This window comes from Spermophilus citellus (assembly GCF_964194105.1).
Source record: "Spermophilus citellus genome assembly, chromosome: 3".
In the NCBI taxonomy this organism is placed as follows: Eukaryota; Metazoa; Chordata; class Mammalia; order Rodentia; family Sciuridae; genus Spermophilus; species Spermophilus citellus.
Window position 1 is genome coordinate 12,057,089 of NC_138184.1, and position 17,140 is coordinate 12,074,228.

Below are 17,140 nucleotides of genomic sequence, written 5' to 3' on the forward strand. Positions count from 1 at the left end.
TTTTTGTGGTGAGAAGAAGTAAAATCTATTATTCCAGCAACTTTTAAGTCCACATACAGCTGGGTGCAGTGGCACACATCTGTACTCCCAGTGACCCAGGAGGCTGAGGCAGGAGGATCAAGAGTTCCAGCTGGCTGGCCATTTCCCAGAATCTCTCATTTCTCTTTGTTTAACACACAGCCCAGAACTTCCTGTAGCCTGTTTTTTTTTTTTTTTTCCTCAATGAGCTAGGAGTAGTTTGTCAGTTTCTGAAGGGCTGCGTACACCCGTCTCTTCACACGCAGCCCTCCATAACCACCAGTTCTGCGTCCTTGGATCCGACCAACTGCTGATCAACACCATTCAGAAAAAAAGTGACAGCCACACGAACACGAAGACTTTTAAATCTTATCATTATTCCCTTAACAACCCAGCTTAAGAACTCCTTCCACAGAATTTGTTTTGTATTAGGTGTCATAAATAATCTAGAGATGGTTTAAAGTCATGGGTTCTATGCAAACACAATGCCATTTGACACAAGGAATTTGGGCCTCTGCAGATTTTGGCGTCCATGGGGTGTACTGGGGTCACCCCCTGCAGATACCGAGGGAGGACCGAACACCATAAGCTATGTGTGCACCTACGTGTAAACCTGTGTCCTGAAAAGCCTAGAATATTGATCTTGCCCTTTACAGAGAAAGCCGACTGACCTCTCTTTAGCATATCTCAACACCACCAGGCCCCGGGGTGGGGAAGAAGTGAGACTCAGGACAAGGGGGCTGCAATCTTTGGAGGAGGGTCTCCAAAGAGGCAGGAGGGGGCAGGGGAGACCACAGCGTGGAGGAGGGGCCAGTCTGGAGCGGGAAGGGCCTCCTTTGCTGAGTGTGAGTGTTGATGCAGGAGAGGCGAATGGGGTGTGTGGTAAGGGGTGTCTGGGGTCAGGAAGTGGAGGGACTTCCATCACTACCTTTATCACCTCTGCAGGATAAAAAAAGAGGTGAAGTCAGGAAGAAGCTGCTTGTTTATGAGACGCTTTGGGAGAAGTTGATAGTTTAAAGGGCTTCATAAGTTTAAAGAGCAAGTTTAGGATGAGTGAGAGTAAGAACCAGAGGAAAGGCCTTGAGAGGGGTCTCCCCATTTGCAAAAAGTCAAGGAGGTGATGGCAACCACCCTGATTTGGGTACCCAGGGCCAGGCATTGACTGAACACACCGCAACACAGAGAAGTACAATCAACACACGTTTATTGAAAGCTTAGTATCAAGCAGAGCACACGCTTCAGGAAGTAAAGGTTAAACATTTCCACTCCCACAGTGATATGCAGAATGAGTTCCCGGGGCCTCAACTTCATTCCTTTTTATAAAGGTCACATTTCATTCCTCATAATGCCAACGAGATCCATGGGCAGGATCTTCCATATGGAGCTGAATGTTCTAGTTTTAGTATCATCTCTTCACTTGTTCTGAAAAAAAAAAAAAGGTCCCCCACAGAAGATTTTTAGATTAATGGTGGATTAAGGGTTAGCAAATCAAACATGGAGGAAAGAGCAGGAGTGAGTGCAAGCCAGCTCCAGCCACCAGGCAGGGATGGAACAATCTAGAATCCTAGGGCAGATGTGTTCTCTAATCTAGGGTGGGTGGACGTCTCAAAATGTTTGTCCTTCAGAATGTGTATGTTGGAAACTTAATTCCCAAAGACATATGCTAATGGTATTTGGAAGTGGAACATTTGAGAGGTAAAGTGAATGGATCATGAGGACTCTGCTCTCATCAATGGATTAATCTATTTGTGGGTTAATGGATTATTGGATTGTGGGTTATTGAGGGAGTGGCTTTGCTACAAAGTGAGAACTCTTTTGTATACTTATTCTGTCTCTTCATGTGATGCTCTGCACCTCTGTGGAATTCTGTAGAGATTCCCCACCAATAAGAAGACTCTCACCAGAGGTAGCCCCTTGACTTTGGACTTCCCAGCTTCTGCAACTATAAGAAATAACCTTATTTTCTTTATAAATTATCCAGTCTCAGTAATTCTGTTATAGCAACAGAAAACAGACTAAGACAGTATCCCACTCCAGAATTTCAATTCCCTGGAGGCTGGTTTTTGTCTATGGAGAAAAGCTGTACTCTAAGCTCCATGAAGGTAGGGACTGTATTGTTTTGCTGTCTTTTGTATTACTTTTCTATCAAGACCATTTCATCCCTCTAGGAAGGTCCCATTATTCCATGCAACCTCTATAGGTAGGTAGAACATCTGGGTGGTAGCAGTCCCCTCTCCTGGGGCCCTTTCTTTTTTTTTTTTTCATTTATTTACTTTTTTTAAAATTTTTTTATTGGTTGTTCACATTACAAAGCTCTTGACATATCATATTTCATACATTAGATTGAAGTGGGTTATGAACCCCAATTTTACCCCAAATGCAGATTGCAGAATCACGTTGGTTACACATCCACAATTTTACATGATGCCCTATTAGTAACTGTTGTATTCTGCTACCTTTCCTATCCCCTACTATCCCCCCTCCCCTCCCCTCCCATCTTCTCTCTCTACCCCATCTACTGTCATTCATTTCTCTCCTTGTTTATTTTCTCCTGGGGCCCTTTCAATGGTCCACCAGTTTCCCTGGGCTCACATCCATCTCTCTGTGGGTCAGTATGTGTTTTGAGGGATGCTGATCACTCTTCTCTGTCTGTGCAAGTCAATTTCCCCCTGTGGCATATACTTGAATGGTAGCATTGCTGGTGACATATTTAACCCATATTTCTTTGCACAGATTCCAAAAGTCAGCTGAAGTGCTCTTAGTGAACGGAGAAGAGTCACTGAAGAACAATTCAGTGGGAATGAGGAACTCAAGCTAGGGTATCAGGAAAGATCGTGTTGTGGTCTGGACCTTCAGTGTCCTCCAAAGGCCCACGTGGGGAAGGCTTGGTCCCCAGTCTGGGGCGCTATTGGGAGGTGATGGAATCCTTAGGAGGTGGGGCCTAATGGGAGGCAGTTAGGTCATTGAGGGCATGCCCTCAAAGGGCTATTGGGACCTCAGCTCCTTTCTCTCTTTCTTTCTTTCTCAGCTGCCACAAGGTGAGCTTCATTACTCCACCATGTACTCCCCACCCTGATGTTTTGCCTTGCCACAGGTTCAGTGTGATGTGGCCAAGTGACTATGGATTAAGACCTCTGAAACCATCAAATAAAACTCTCCTCCTTGTAAGCTGTTTATCTCAAGTATTTTGTCACAGTCACAGAAAGCTGAGTAGCACAGTGCTCTTCCTCATACTCTTCTTCAAAGGGAACTTATGCTAAGACAAGGAGAGGAAGTTTGGGGTGTCCGGGGTGGCAAAACATTAGAGAAAGTCATGGGTTCTCTTACCTCACTCGCTGAGTTTTAAATCGGGGCCAAGCCTGCTGGAGAGCGTCTGTATCTCAGACTTAGACTTTGATTTTGTGACATCACTAAACCACTTTCGGTATTGTTTCCGGACCTGACATATCAAAGGAAATACCAGGATGGTTTTTGTTAAGATGACAAAATAGGAGAAAAGCTGGTGAATCAGTAAGAAGACAGAGATTTATTTCACAATATGTGGCATAACCATGTGATGGAATGTTATTCAGCCTTTAGAAGAAAGATATTTGGCCTGGTGCGGTGGGGCACGCCTGTCATCCCAGCGGCTCCAGAGGCTGAGGCGTGAGGATCACGAGTTCAAAGCCAGCCTCAGCAACAGCGAGGTGCTAAGCAACTCAGTGAGACCCTGACTCTAAATAAAAGACAAAATAGGGCTGGGGATGTGGCTTAGGGGTTGAGTGCCCCTGAGTTCAATCCCTGGCACACACACACACAAAAAGGATATTTGGATGCGCCACTCATGGCTCAACCTTGAAGACCTCATGCCAAGTGAGGACAGACACAGAGGAACACAGACTGTACGATGCCACTTACATAAGGTACCTTGAACAGTCAGATTACTCAAGATGTAAAGTAGACTGGTGGTTGCCAGGACCTTGGCAGGAGGGGATGGGGAGTTACTATCTGATAGGTACAGAGTTCCCGTTTGTCCCGATAAAGAGTTCTAGAGACAGTGGCAATGGTTATATGACATTATGAATATAATGACCATAAGCTGTGCACTTAAAAATTATTCAGACGGAAAAACTACACATGGTGTGGCACATACCTGTAGTCCCAGCTACTCAGGAGGCTGGGGCAGGAGGATCACCTGAGCTCAGGAATTTGAGGCCAGTTTGGGAAACATGGTGAGACCCTATCTCAAAACATTTGTTTAAGTGGTAATTTTATGTGGTGCATATTTTACTACAATAAATAAAATTTCATATTTCAGAAACCATCTTTCTTATTTGGGTTACTCCAGGAATTTAGAACTTGGAAGTTTAAGTGTAAGGAGTTTATTTGAGGGGTGGTCCCTAGGATGCATAATCCAGGAAGTTTCCCCTGGGGCTCAGCTCCCTTGGGCAGCCCCAGGAGACACGTGACCTAATCCAGAGTCAGGGCACCTGAGGGGAGGGAGCCGGGGTGTTTATCCACCAGCTCTGTTCAGTCACTGGCCGAGGGCTGCTCTCAAGCGCCGTTGCTCTCTGGCACCGCCACCTTGTCCCAGGCTTGGGCCACTCACACCTCCTGGGCAGTAAGAAGCCCACAGGCTCCAAGTCATAAATGTTGTAACAGGAAACCTCAGGCATGTGGTGAGAGGAACATAGGGCTGTGGGAAGGCCACTGACAGCGTCTGCCACACAAGGCTTCCCAACCCCGGCACCGTGGAGATCTTGAGTTGGATTGTGCTTTCTGGTGGGGACAGTCCTGTGCACTGGAGGGTGTGGACAGCATCCTGGCCTCCACCCACTAGATGCCCCTAGCAACCCACTCCTAGTTGTGACAGTGGGACACGTCTCCAGACATTGCTGACTGTCCCTTTTAATACGCCCCAAACACACAAGTCAGTGCACAAAAATAACAGAAGCAGTGAGTGTTTCTATGGTTATATGAACAAAATGGGGCCCTCTGAAGTAATGCTCTGAAATTTGCTTTCTTCACTAAAGTATTTTCAGTGTCCTACAAGCCACAAAATATTCTTGTGCCTGGACAATTAGTAACGTGTGGATGTTCTAACCCAGGAAATGTCTGCCCTCTGGACAGCTCAGTTTCTTTATCCCTGAGGAGCTATTTTTCCATTCCAGTTTGATTATGTGTTCAGCGTGAAGAAGTGGGAGGACCTTCTTTTTTTTTTTTTTTTTGTACAAAAGTTTTAAAATCTGGTGTTTGTTTTGCACATACAGTTCATCTTTATTTGGATTAGCATCAAAGGTTAAACGACAGCAATTGGGTTTAAAGATACCAATTGGCTCTATTTCCAATTCTGAAATCAGATGACACTTAGTTCCATAAAATAGAATGAGTGCTCCATGTGGAATTCTGTCAGCGTGCTAACATGGAGACTACACCGTGTATTTTTTTTTCCAGCTTTCCCACTTGTAATAGTCAGCTAATGCTAAATAACAAACAATTTCAAGAAACCTCAGTGGCTTAAACAAATGTTTACTTTTCTCACTCTCAGGTCTGCAGGTCTTTGGGGTTTGGCTGCTCCTTCCTGAGATCAGCGTGGCTTGGTTAAATTGGCTGAAGAATTGGTGTCAAGTGGTGTGGCCAGGTTGCTTTATTCACTCCTAGTTAGAAACAGTACACCCTGTCTCAGCCTCAGGGTGGGTGAAGCGTTCTTTCCCCGTTAGCTTTGGGCCTGGCCACCTGACGCACTTTGTCCAGTGGCACATCAGCGGAGGTGGTGTGAGCAGAGTCACAGGCTTAAAACAGCCCTGCAGGGTACCCCTCACCTCTTTGTAATTTTGCCATTGTTATGAGAAAAACATGCCCAAGAATTGCTCCCAGTTCTGCCTAAGCCTCAGGATCAGTCCAAGGAGCAGATAAGAATCTGATTTGCATCCGGGAACCAAGCCAAGCCGAGCCCAGCCAGGATCACTGAACCCCACCCCACCTGCAGACCTGAGGAGCAGAAAGAAGTTCTCGTGTTCATGCCACTGAGATTTCTGACGTAGCCCGTTAAGAGCGTGAGCTGACTCTTGCGGTGGGAAAACTGGAGGAAAACCTCCTTCCCTGATATAGCAACCGTCTGCTTTCTGAAAGCTACTAACAAATCAGGGGATCTTATAACCAATAACATCTTGCTTTTGTTATTAGCTTTTCTGAGATAGAAGTCGCCTATTACACAACCCATCTAAAGTGTTCAACCCCATGGTTTTATGATGTTCATAGAGTTCTGTAGCCAGCACCTTAAACATGTGGAGAGCTTTATCACCATTCAAGAAACAAACTCCAGAATCACGGTTCCTCCTCCACCCCTCCTATCCTCTCCCCCAGTCTCTTCAGCCCACTCAGTAACTCATCTACTTTCTATGTCCGCCTTCAAGAGCACTTTAAAGTAGATAAATGACAGGGTGTGTTCACATATTGATGACAGACTCGTGAAAATTTAAAGACCTGGAACGTAAATGCCTCCAAAGTTTAAAACACAGTTTTAAAACAACAGAGAAAGGGCTCAGCGTTTACCTGTTGGCTGAGCAGACAGTAGACCAGGAAGATGAAAAAGCCCTGCAGGCTGTTGATGATGGTGAAGAGATACGCCAGGACCTGGCCAGCGGGACCCACCTGCAGGACGCCCAGACACCACGTGCAGCCCAGGATGAGGACCTGAGCTGTGGCTTTGAGGGTCAGCATCCTGAGAGGGGTCAGAGATGGTCACGTCAGAAAGCTTGTAATGGAGCTGGGCGTGGTGGCACACGCCTGTCATCCCAGCGGCTCAGGAGCCTGAGGCAGGAGAGTCACGAGTTCAAAGCCAGCCTCAGCAAAAGCGAGGCACTAAGCAACTCAGTGGGACTCTGTCTCTAAATAAAATACAAAATAGGGCTGGGGATGTGGCTCAGTGATTGAGTGCCCCTGAGTTCAATCCCTGGCACCCCCACCCTGCAAAAAAAAAAAAAAAGCTTGTAATGGACACAGACAGCCCTGTAGTGTAGTTGTTAGTAGTGAGGACTCAAGAGAGACCAGGACTTAAATTCAATCCAGCACTTGCTAGTTGTGGGAGGTCAGGCAAGTTACCTTATCTTCTTGTAACTCAGTTCCCGTATCTTCATAATAGAGATGCTCCTGACTCACCCTAGGATTGCCTCCCATACACTCATGGAAAGTTGAAAATTTCACTAAGTCAAAACCTATGGAACTCCTGAGGCATCTTGTGTTCTGTGGCAGAAACTGCCAGTTTTTTCTTTCTTTTCTGTTTTTTTCTTTCTTTTTCCTTTCAGTATTAGATGACTTCTCCCTTTAAGCTCCCCCTGCCCCTGCACATGGCTGACAATTAGACTACATTTCCCAGGCTTCTTTGCAGTTGGGTATCATCATGTGACCAAGGTCAGCCAATGAGATGACTTTTATGTCACCTCTTTCCCACGGATGGGATACTGACAAGGACAACATCCCAGAGGATGGCAGAACAGCAAAAACAGAAAGCGTGTAAGTCCCTGGTCACTCTGTGGAGGACAGCTTGTCCACCAGCCCTGGACGGCTGAGAGGGACTAACGTCTCCTCCACTCCTTTGGGAAGGGAAGTACTCCAGCTAATACAAGTCCTCGTTAATTGTGGCAGCGGACGGTTACAGTGTCCCCGCGAGCCCCCCAGCATGGCTGCAGAGTGCCTCTGTGGGTAGATGGGCAGGAGGGACGGGCGGGGCCTGGCTGGGGGAAAGAGTGGCAGGAGCCCCCCCCCAACCCCACCCCTGGCCCATCCTACCTCGTGTTCTGGATGGTTGACACCTCACTGTTGAGGGAGGAAAGTTTCTTTCTCAGAAGCCAAAGGACCGAAAGAAAAAACACTAAATTCACCTGCAGGAGCGACACAGACCAGGCACAGAGTACCAGTTAAAATTACGTATGCTTTGTCCACACTAAAGACGCACAGTTCTACCGCCGGGCTCGTAGGATTGAATGCGTAGGCAGCAGGAGGAAAGTCAAACCACAACGGAGGCAATGCACGGCCCCGTCCTGTCTTGCACCCAGCACTTGTGGTGGCCCCTCTTCAGTCAGGAACACGGGGGCCCATACTCACGAGGATGATGGCGCAGACGGGGCCGAGGAACCCCCAGATGAATCCCTGGTCCAGGCGGAGCCAGCAGCTGAGACAACGGGTAGAGGGAACGAAAGAGAGATCGGAGCAAGCACATGTCAGAAGGACCTGAAGTGACACCTTCCCTATCAGAGGGCTTTCCCGGCTCTCCCTGAAAGCTACCTGATGACGATGGCTTTGATTGTTCACTACTGTGTATTAGTGTCCCAGTGAGCATTTTAGAAGCACCGTCCTGTGGAAGTTTCACAGGACTGTGAGGTTGGGACAATGGTTACCTTTGTTGCATGGAAGGGCTAAATCCTGAGGACACAAGGTCCCAGATTATGAGACGGATAAAATTGAGAGTGAACCACAAAACTCCCTCCTTCCAGAACCTTCTGTACTCTTGCCACCATCTTCAACTGTCTCTCTGGAAGGTAGGTGGAAGCTATTATTAAGAACGTGGAACACAGTTGGATTCCCGCATTCTGATCATGGCCCTTTGACACTGTCCCTGAGAGACGATCCCGGGACACTGTGTGGGACCCGGGGTGAGGGTGCCGCTCACCGAGCAGGTGTCCCATAAAGGTGAGGCCTGGATGCTGCTGAGATGGCCACGATCACTGCAGGAGCCCCGTAGCCGACCGGGAACCGGAGCCACTTCATGAGTTTGTTCACGCTGGAGTAGTTGACCACGGTCAGGTTCCGCGCCGTGAGGAAGAGGAACAGCCCCTCCAGCAGCATCCAGGTGAAGGCGGCCAGGTAGAGGTAGTGCAGGGCGCCCGCGATGACCGCGCACAGCACCTGGGGAGGAGAGGTCCAGGAGGGGTGCCAGTTGGAGTGTGGCCCGGGGCCTCTCCCAGGCTGGCTTTGGATTCAGAACACCTGATGTCAGACCAAGGGCATTAAAGTAAGAGCAATGATGGCCAAGGCCAGCACTGGGCACCTGGGCAATAGCCCCTGCAGCCAGACCCAGGACCAGAATATGCTGCTCTGAAATAAGGTACTTGACTGTAAATTCTATAACTTATTCCCCCGTCTAGCTGATACCCCTTGGCCAATGCCTCTGAAACCACCACTCTCTGCTCAGAAGTTACAAACTGATCATTCTTTTCTTTCTTGTGTGTGTGATAAGGACATTAAAAATCCACTCTTTGCAATTTTCAAGACTATAATACATGTTTTTGACTGTAGTCATCATGCTGTATGACAGGTCTCCTGAACTTATTCCTCTGATCTAACCAAAAATTTGTAACATTTGACCGAAGTCACTATAGTTAATAATAATGTATTGTCTCTCTCCTCCCTCCCACCCTTCCTGTCACCAGAGGTTGAGCCCAGGACTTTGCACACGCCAAGCATGCTACTCTACCGCTGAGCTACACCCCAGAACCCTGCATATTCCAACTTGCTAAAAGAGAGGATTTTTAATAAGCGATAAATATGTTGATTAGCCTGGATTATCATTGCACAATGTAGACATGTATTGAAACCTCACATTGTACCCTTAAGTATCTACAGTTATCATTTGTCAAATAAAAATAAAATTTGGAAAGGAATTGCCATTTTGGCATAAGAATTATTTTGAGCCAAAGGCAACTGAAAGAAGCAAATATAAAATAAACAAACAAACAAATAAATAAATAAAAATACAAAAACCAACCAAATAAACAACAAAAAAGGAGCTCTCAGCTTTCCCATTATCTGCTGAAAAAGCAAGACATAAATTTATATACTTATCATTCTTTTTGTGATGAGAACACTTAAGTAATCTATTCTTTATATATATATATAATCCCACCCCACATTTTTGATAACAGAGATTGAACCCAGGGACCCTTAACCACTGAACTATAGCCCTAGCTCTCACTCTTTAAAATTTTTTTTTTAGTTGTAGATGAACACAAAATTTTTATTTATTTATTTATTATTTTTTATGTGGTGCTGAGGAGTGAACCCAGGGTCTCATGTGTGGGAGGCAAGCACTGTACCACTGAGCTACAACCCCAGCCCATCCCTAGCCCTTTTGATATTTTGTTTTGAGACAGGGTCTCATTAAATTGTTGAGGCTGGCTTTAAACTTGGGATCCTCCTGCCTCAGCCTCCTGAGTTGCTGGGATTATGGGCATGGGCTACACACCTGGCCTTCAGTGGTTTTTCAGAGAACATGATACAGTGTTACTAACCCTAGTGACCATGTTGCTCAATAGGTCTCTTGAACTTACTCCTCTTGTCTAAATGAAATTTTGTATCCTTTGACCACTTCTCTCCAGCGCCCCGCCCCTCCTCCGGCCTCTGGAGTGACCTGGGCCGTGCTCTATGTAAACGAGGTCACAGAGCGTTGGTCTCTCTGGGCCTGGCTTGTTTCATACCATAACATCTTCCAGGTTCACCATGTTGCCACAAATGACAGGATTCCTTCCTTCCTTCCTTTTAAATAATATATGCAGACACACATGTGCAGGGGGGTCCTCCTCTCCTCTCTACCAGGAAGGACAACAGTTGATCACTGAGGACAACTCAGATCCTCCTCAGCCTGGAGCAGGGACACACTCTAACCACCATGCATTTCCTGCCTGTTTGCCTTCCCACACGTGGCCCCCCCTTCCCCCCCCCCCCCCCCCGGGCACCCTAAACTTCTCTTCCTTTACCTTGTCCTTCTCCAAAACCTGACCGTCTTGTTGAGGATGCCGTCTAACCCGAGTTCTAAGCCCCCTCTTGGAGAGTTCCTCATTGCCTTGCTCTCTCCCTCGGTACGTGACAAACTCGGGCTGCTTTCTCTTGCTCATAGTCTTTGTTACAGGAGCCCCAGCTAAGATCTCAGGACGGCAGAGGGAAACTGTTTTTCTCTCTTACAGACCTAAGGCCATTTGATTAGAGCCCCGTGCAGTTCAGTACCCTCTGGGATGCCTGGGTACCTTGTGCTGGGTTCTGTCGATGGCCGTGAGGAAGAGCAGGTGGGCCAGCAGGAGGCAGAGCGAGAGCTGCAGGTGCAGGGAGGTGCTGGTGTTCTGGATGGCTCTGCACAGGAGGAAGGTGAGGGCCGCCAGGACCAGGCACAGCAGCGACACGCCCAGCCCCACGCAGGTGATGACGTCCAGCACAGGGTCATTGTCCTGGGGCAGAGGGAGGAGCCTTCACAGCCACGCGCCCTGCTCTGGGGTTCCAGCCTCCCCTCATCGCTGGACTAGGGCGTCCCCCACACAGGCATGATGCCTGATGACAGGTGGGAAGCGTCTACCAGATGACCTTTTTTCTGTTTTCAGCTTTATTGAGGCATATTTAGTAAACAAAATGGACCTGTTTAATGTAGACATTTGAAGCATTTGGACATATGCATGCAAATATGGGTGGCTGGATGGGCCACCCCCAGACACATCACTTTGGCAAGAAGAATTATTTGGAACTAAAAGCACTACCTTCCCCCATCCCCTCAAAAAACCAACAAAACCCCCAAAACCAGAAGGCACAAGAAAAAGCACTTTGACTTCCTCTTTTTCTTCAAAAGAAAGAGACGAAACCTCCATATGGAAGATGATTTCCCTATACCAGGGTGAGAAAGTAACATTCTTCTCACTGGAGAAGTTGAAGCTGAGAGAATTCTGCACAACAGGCCTGCTTGGCTTCTCCCTGGTCACTTCTCCATCCAGTCGACCGCCCTAGCTCTAGCTCCGTGGCTTTGTCACACATTTACAACTTACTACTGTTTGTCCTATTCAATATGCAGAGTCCAACTTAGGATGGTTTGACTTATAGTTTCTTGATTTTTTGATGGTGCCAAAGTGCTGTGCATTCAGTAGAAAGTGTGTGTTGGGTTTTGTAATTTTCTTGGGCTACTGATATGATATAATATTCTCTTGTGATGCGGGGCAGCAGCAGGGAGTGCAGCTTTCAGGTAGCTCCTGTGACCATGAGAGGAAAGAGCCAACACTCTACTCTGCTGACCTTCCCTCTATCTTCATGATCCCTGATTCTACTCCCCCCCAGAGTGACAGACAGGGTCAAGTGACCACAGACTGAAACCTCTGAAGCCATGAGCTGAAATAAATCTTTTCTCCTCTAAGTTGATTTTCTCAGGTATTTTGTCACAGCCGCAGGGATCTGACTAACACAGCAAGGAATCGAGCAATCTTGAACTGAAAACATTCAGGAAAAAATTGGATCTGTACTAAATGGGTACAGTTTTTTTTTTTTTTTTGTTTGGACATTATTCTCTCAACAATACAGTATAACAACTATGAACAGAATTTACATTGTATGAAGTATTGTAAGTTATTTAGATGTGATTTAAAATATACGGGAGGGCGTGGGTTGGTTCTATGCAAATTCTATGCCATCTTAGATAAGGGACTTGGGCTTCCATTGATTTTGGTGTCTTCATGGGGTCCTGGTCCATGGGCACTGATGGATGACTGTCCTATGAGGAAGAGTTAAATGCTCACATCGTACCTGGCTGGTGAAGGCCACGAGGACAGCAAAACTGGACAGGTGCGTGGAATTGCAGACAGTGTGACTCTGGTTCACTTGTGTGAGGAAACAGCCATCCCTGGACCAGTGGCCACCCGCCTCTGTGATCTTCCAGTAGACGCAGAAGGCCTTTCGGCTGCTGGGTTTCATCTGGAAACAGAATGAGCTCATGGTCTTCCTCCTCGGGAGGGATGATTCCCAGGGTTGGTCCATGCCAGGGTGTCCATGTGAAGGCTCATGGGTTAGGAGCTACTCAGGGGACCTCTATTTAAAATCATCTTTAATCGATACCTGATAATTATGCATGTTTATAGCCGGTAATTACACACATTTATGGGGTACACGGTGCTCTTTTTGTGGTAGTGGTATTGAACCCAGGGTGCTCTATCTTTGACCTATGTTCCCAGCTTTTAAAACAATTTTATTTTGAGGCAGGATCTTGTTTAATTGCCCAGGTTGGCCTTGAGTTTGCAATCCTCCTGCTTTAGCCTCCTGAGTAGCTGGGATTCCACGCATGGGCCATCACACTTGACTATGCTGTACTTTTGGGTATATGCATATATGTATATTATATATACCCATACGTTTGAGGATATATATATATATATATCATATATATGCATATGTACTTGAGCATATAATGTATGTATATATCCTCAAGTATGTCACACTTTTTAAAAATATATTTTTTTGATGTTGATGGATCTTCATTTCATTCTTTATTTATATGTGGTGCTGAGAATGGAACCCAGTGCCTCAAACATGCTAGGCAAGTGCTCTACCACTGAGCCCCAGCCCCAGCCCCTATATCACTTTTTTTTTGGTTAGTATATTAAAAATCTTGGCTTTTAACTATTTTGAAACATAGAATTTACAATTGTTATTATTGTTAACTGAAGTCAATCTATTATGTAATAAAGTGGCAGAACTTATTTCCTTATGTAACTGCAACTTTGTCCCATGGACTAACCTCCCCCACCCCTCTCTGCCCTCCCCATGGTCTCTGGTGGCCACTATTGGGCTCACAGTTTCTAGGAGGCCAAGTTCCTTAGATTCTGTGCGAGTGAGACCCTGCGGGGCTTGTCACTCTGTTCTGGCTTATTTCACTTAGCACAGTGTCTCCCAAGTTAACCCACATTCTAAGTGGCTGCCAGGGCACCTGCTGTGTAGCCTCAGCTCTATTTACATAAGGTACAATAAAGCCAGGGCTGTTGGGGGCCAGACTTTTATGATACTTTCTTGGCTTCAGACCTCGCCCCTCCCTGTGGGAGTCCAGTGGAAACAGAGCCTGAGACCTGGTTTCCTTCCACACTGGCTCGGAGCCCAGTCCCTTTACACCAATGCCGTCCCTGATTCTTATAAACACAGGCATCGATCCTGTGGTGAGACGGATGGTGTATGACTGCGATACCACAAGGAGAGAGAGTGAAAATATTCTCAGTCCCTTTCCCTCACTTGCATGGTGTCACTTCATGGGCCTAGGAGGTGGGCTGGCTGGGGGTGGCCTGTGGGGTGGGGGTGGTGGGTGGTGGGTGGGGAAACGGCATGCAAATGGGTTTATGTTCACAAAACCTGACCAGGGCCAGGGCGGCTTCCACCCACCTTCAAGTTCTGGAACGTCAGAGTGACAGACTGGGAGAGAGATGAGTTCCTGGTGGGTGCCACCGCGGCACTCACCACCTGGGAGTTCAGGTACAGCGGGTCCTTCTCATTGGCCTTTTCAAAAAAAGTCGCATTGAGGATGTTTCCCAGAGAAGCATAGGAGATGAAAGCAACTGCACTGGGACCTGAGGAAACGGAAAGGGAGCCTTTAGTGTGTGTGTGTGTGGGGGGCAGTGCGGCCTGGGGCTGGGGCTCCGTGGCCGAGCACTTGCTTAGTGTGCAGGGCCCTGGGTTCAATCCGCTACCTCATCCCCATTGGCCTTTTCCCCATTCCTCGACTCTCTCTGTCGTTGCCTTTGTACGCTGTACCTGCTGCCTCCAAGACTCTCCCTCACACAGCTGCCTGGTGGGTTCCTGGCCTTCCACAGGTTTCTGCTCCAGCATTACCCAATCAAGGCTTCATGGATGGTGTACAAAATAGTTCCTTCCCAATGTCTCTCTTAACCATCTTCATCAGTCCTAAAAGCACCCACACATTATGCCCCTTTATTTAACTAGTAGACCGTGTCCCCTACTAACTCACCAGCTGTGGAAACTCCAGTGGTAGAGATGATCTGTAAACATTTGTCTAATTCAGTGAACACCTACTGTCAGTGTGTGGTTACAACAGAGTACGAGAGACTGGGTAATTAATAAAGAAAAGAAACTTATTTGGCTTGCGGTTCCCGAGGCTGGGAAGTCCCAGGGCATGATGTTAATATCTGCACAGCATCTGATGAGGGCCTTCTTGCTGCATCATCCCATGGTGGAAGATGGAAGGGCAAGAGAGTGCCTTCAAAAGGTGGAGCCTGCAAACTTGGGTCCCTCTTCCTCTTCTTATAAAGCTGCTAATCCCATGACGATGGGGATCTCACCCTTCCGACCTTGTCCCATCCTAGTCACTTCCCAAAGGCCTACCTCCAAACACCATCAACATATGAATTTGGAGATTTACTTTCCAATACATGAATTTTAGGGAATGCCTTCAAATCATAGGACCCATAGGACCCATAGCACCCATAGCCTCCCTTTGATCCAGAGATATGGGATGGATCAGGATGACCTGAATTAGTTACAGGTATTATGCCTTTGATGGTTCCTGTTAGGTCTGAGTGTATTCCCCAAAATTTGTGTGCTGGAAATTTAATCCCCCATGCAGCTCTGTTGGGAGGTAGGGCCTTTTGGGAGGTGTTTGGGTCACCAAGGCTCTGCCTGCATGAACACATGAACAGCACTCTACGAGTTGTTAGAAGGAGTTGGTCTTCTCCCGCCCCTCCTCTCTCCACGATGGAATGATGCAGCAAGAGCCCGTGCATTGATCTTAGACTCCCAGCCTCCGGAACAGCGGGAAACAAACTTCTGTTCTTTGTAAATTACCCAGGCTCAGGATTCTGTTAACAGCAACCCAAATGGACGAAGTCAGACCCCATTTATTATGCTGTTAGCTATCATGTTTCAATTGCAAGTATAGGAAAAACATTGCCAAACTTAAAATTTGGAAGTTTTCCTTATGCAACCCCATTTTTGGTTTGTCTTGAAAAATCAGAAAGTCTGCTGATCCCAGGACAATGGGTAAGAACTATTTCTGTATAAGCTGTAGAAGCTGCTGTAGGGACCCCGACCTACAGGTGGATTCTATGACAAGCAGCATGACCCTCTGAGTGACCGCCACAGGGTGGCTGGTGGGGTCCATTACCACCCACAAACAGACCAGAGCAGGTGGTCAGCTCCTCAGTCCCTACCTTAAGTGGAATAACCAGGTGGGAGGGCACCCCTTGGATCACAGTGGAAGGACACCTGGCAGCCCCCTGGGCCCCAGCAGTAACCTGATCGCTCAGGTATCCTGACAGGTTGCCTTTGTTTTGGTCTCGCTTCTCTTTACCTAGGTAATAATGTGTCTCTTGGCTAGGCCATGGGACCTAGATATTGGGTACAACATCAGTCTGAAGGTTGCTGCGAAGGCTTTTTAAAAAATATTTTTAAATTTTTTATAGGAGATTCACATTGACGTAAATAGATTTTGAGTAAAAGCAGATTTCCCTCCTTAAAATGTGGGTGGACCTCACCTAATCTACGTTGAAGGCCTTGAGAGAAAACAGACTGAGAACTTCCAAAGAAGGGGAACTTCTGCCTCCTGAATATCTCTGGATTCAAGCTGCAACATTAGCTCTTCCCTGGGTCTCCAGCTGGCCTGCCCACTCTGCTGGTTTTGGACCGACTGGTCTCTGTCATCCTGGGAGCACACACCTAGGCCCTCACCCTGTCGGTGGGGTTTCATGGAGATCCCCCACTCATACACCTGCTGGTGTTTTCTGGTGTCATTTTCCAAACAGACTCCGTACATCTGTTCACCCAGGGTCTGCTTTGGGTGAACGCAAAACCAAGACACGGGACGATTAACCCCCCGACCCCCAAATTTCATAGACGTCTTTTCCATGTGGCAGATCAGAAAGTCTCCCCTTGGGGAAGATGTCTTTGTGTATTTTTGAAAGGAAAAAACTCGAATGGCAAAGCCCAAGGGCAACAACCCATTGGGGAGGAGGCTTCAGGGCACATTTCCCAGGGATTTGCCCGAGGCCCCGCTCTGAGGGCCCTGAGTGCCGCTTGCTGGTACCTTGTGCGCGTCCCTGGATGACATCGATGCAGTGGATGTCCACGGAGTTCATCTGGGTCTGTAAGCGGAATGCCTCTCTTTCTTCCGAGCAATTGTCTGAAACCACTCGAGTTTCGACAGCTAGTGAGGAAAGCAAGGGTCAAGTTTACTGATGTTATAAGGACCTTTGAAAGTTGCCTAGTGGGCTGGGGTGTGGTCAGCGGTGGAGTGTTTACCTAGCACCACAAGACCCCAGCACCTCCCCAAATTACTTTTAAGTCAAAATTATAGGCTCAGCACCCAAAATTAAATTCCTTTTAAGTCAAAATAATAGACCCA

At 47.2% G+C, this 17,140-nt stretch overlaps 1 protein-coding gene across 1 annotated transcript in view; it reads right to left on the reverse strand.

Moving 5' to 3' along the window:
• Window positions 1-1,232: 1,232 nt before the first annotated feature.
• Window positions 1,233-17,140, reverse strand: part of ADGRE3 (adhesion G protein-coupled receptor E3) — a 38,938-nt gene continuing 23,030 nt past the window's right edge. Inside the window, exons 7-16 of the mRNA XM_081285636.1 lie at window positions 16,823-16,942; window positions 14,170-14,354; window positions 12,550-12,717; window positions 11,019-11,216; window positions 8,669-8,904; window positions 8,104-8,170; window positions 7,789-7,880; window positions 6,553-6,721; window positions 3,346-3,457; window positions 1,233-1,440 (exon numbers count right to left, since the gene is read on the reverse strand). Coding sequence (XP_081141762.1) covers window positions 3,347-3,457; window positions 6,553-6,721; window positions 7,789-7,880; window positions 8,104-8,170; window positions 8,669-8,904; window positions 11,019-11,216; window positions 12,550-12,717; window positions 14,170-14,354; window positions 16,823-16,942 — 1,346 coding nt within the window. The 3' untranslated portion in view covers window positions 1,233-1,440; window position 3,346. The remainder of the gene's footprint in view (window positions 1,441-3,345; window positions 3,458-6,552; window positions 6,722-7,788; window positions 7,881-8,103; window positions 8,171-8,668; window positions 8,905-11,018; window positions 11,217-12,549; window positions 12,718-14,169; window positions 14,355-16,822; window positions 16,943-17,140) is intronic.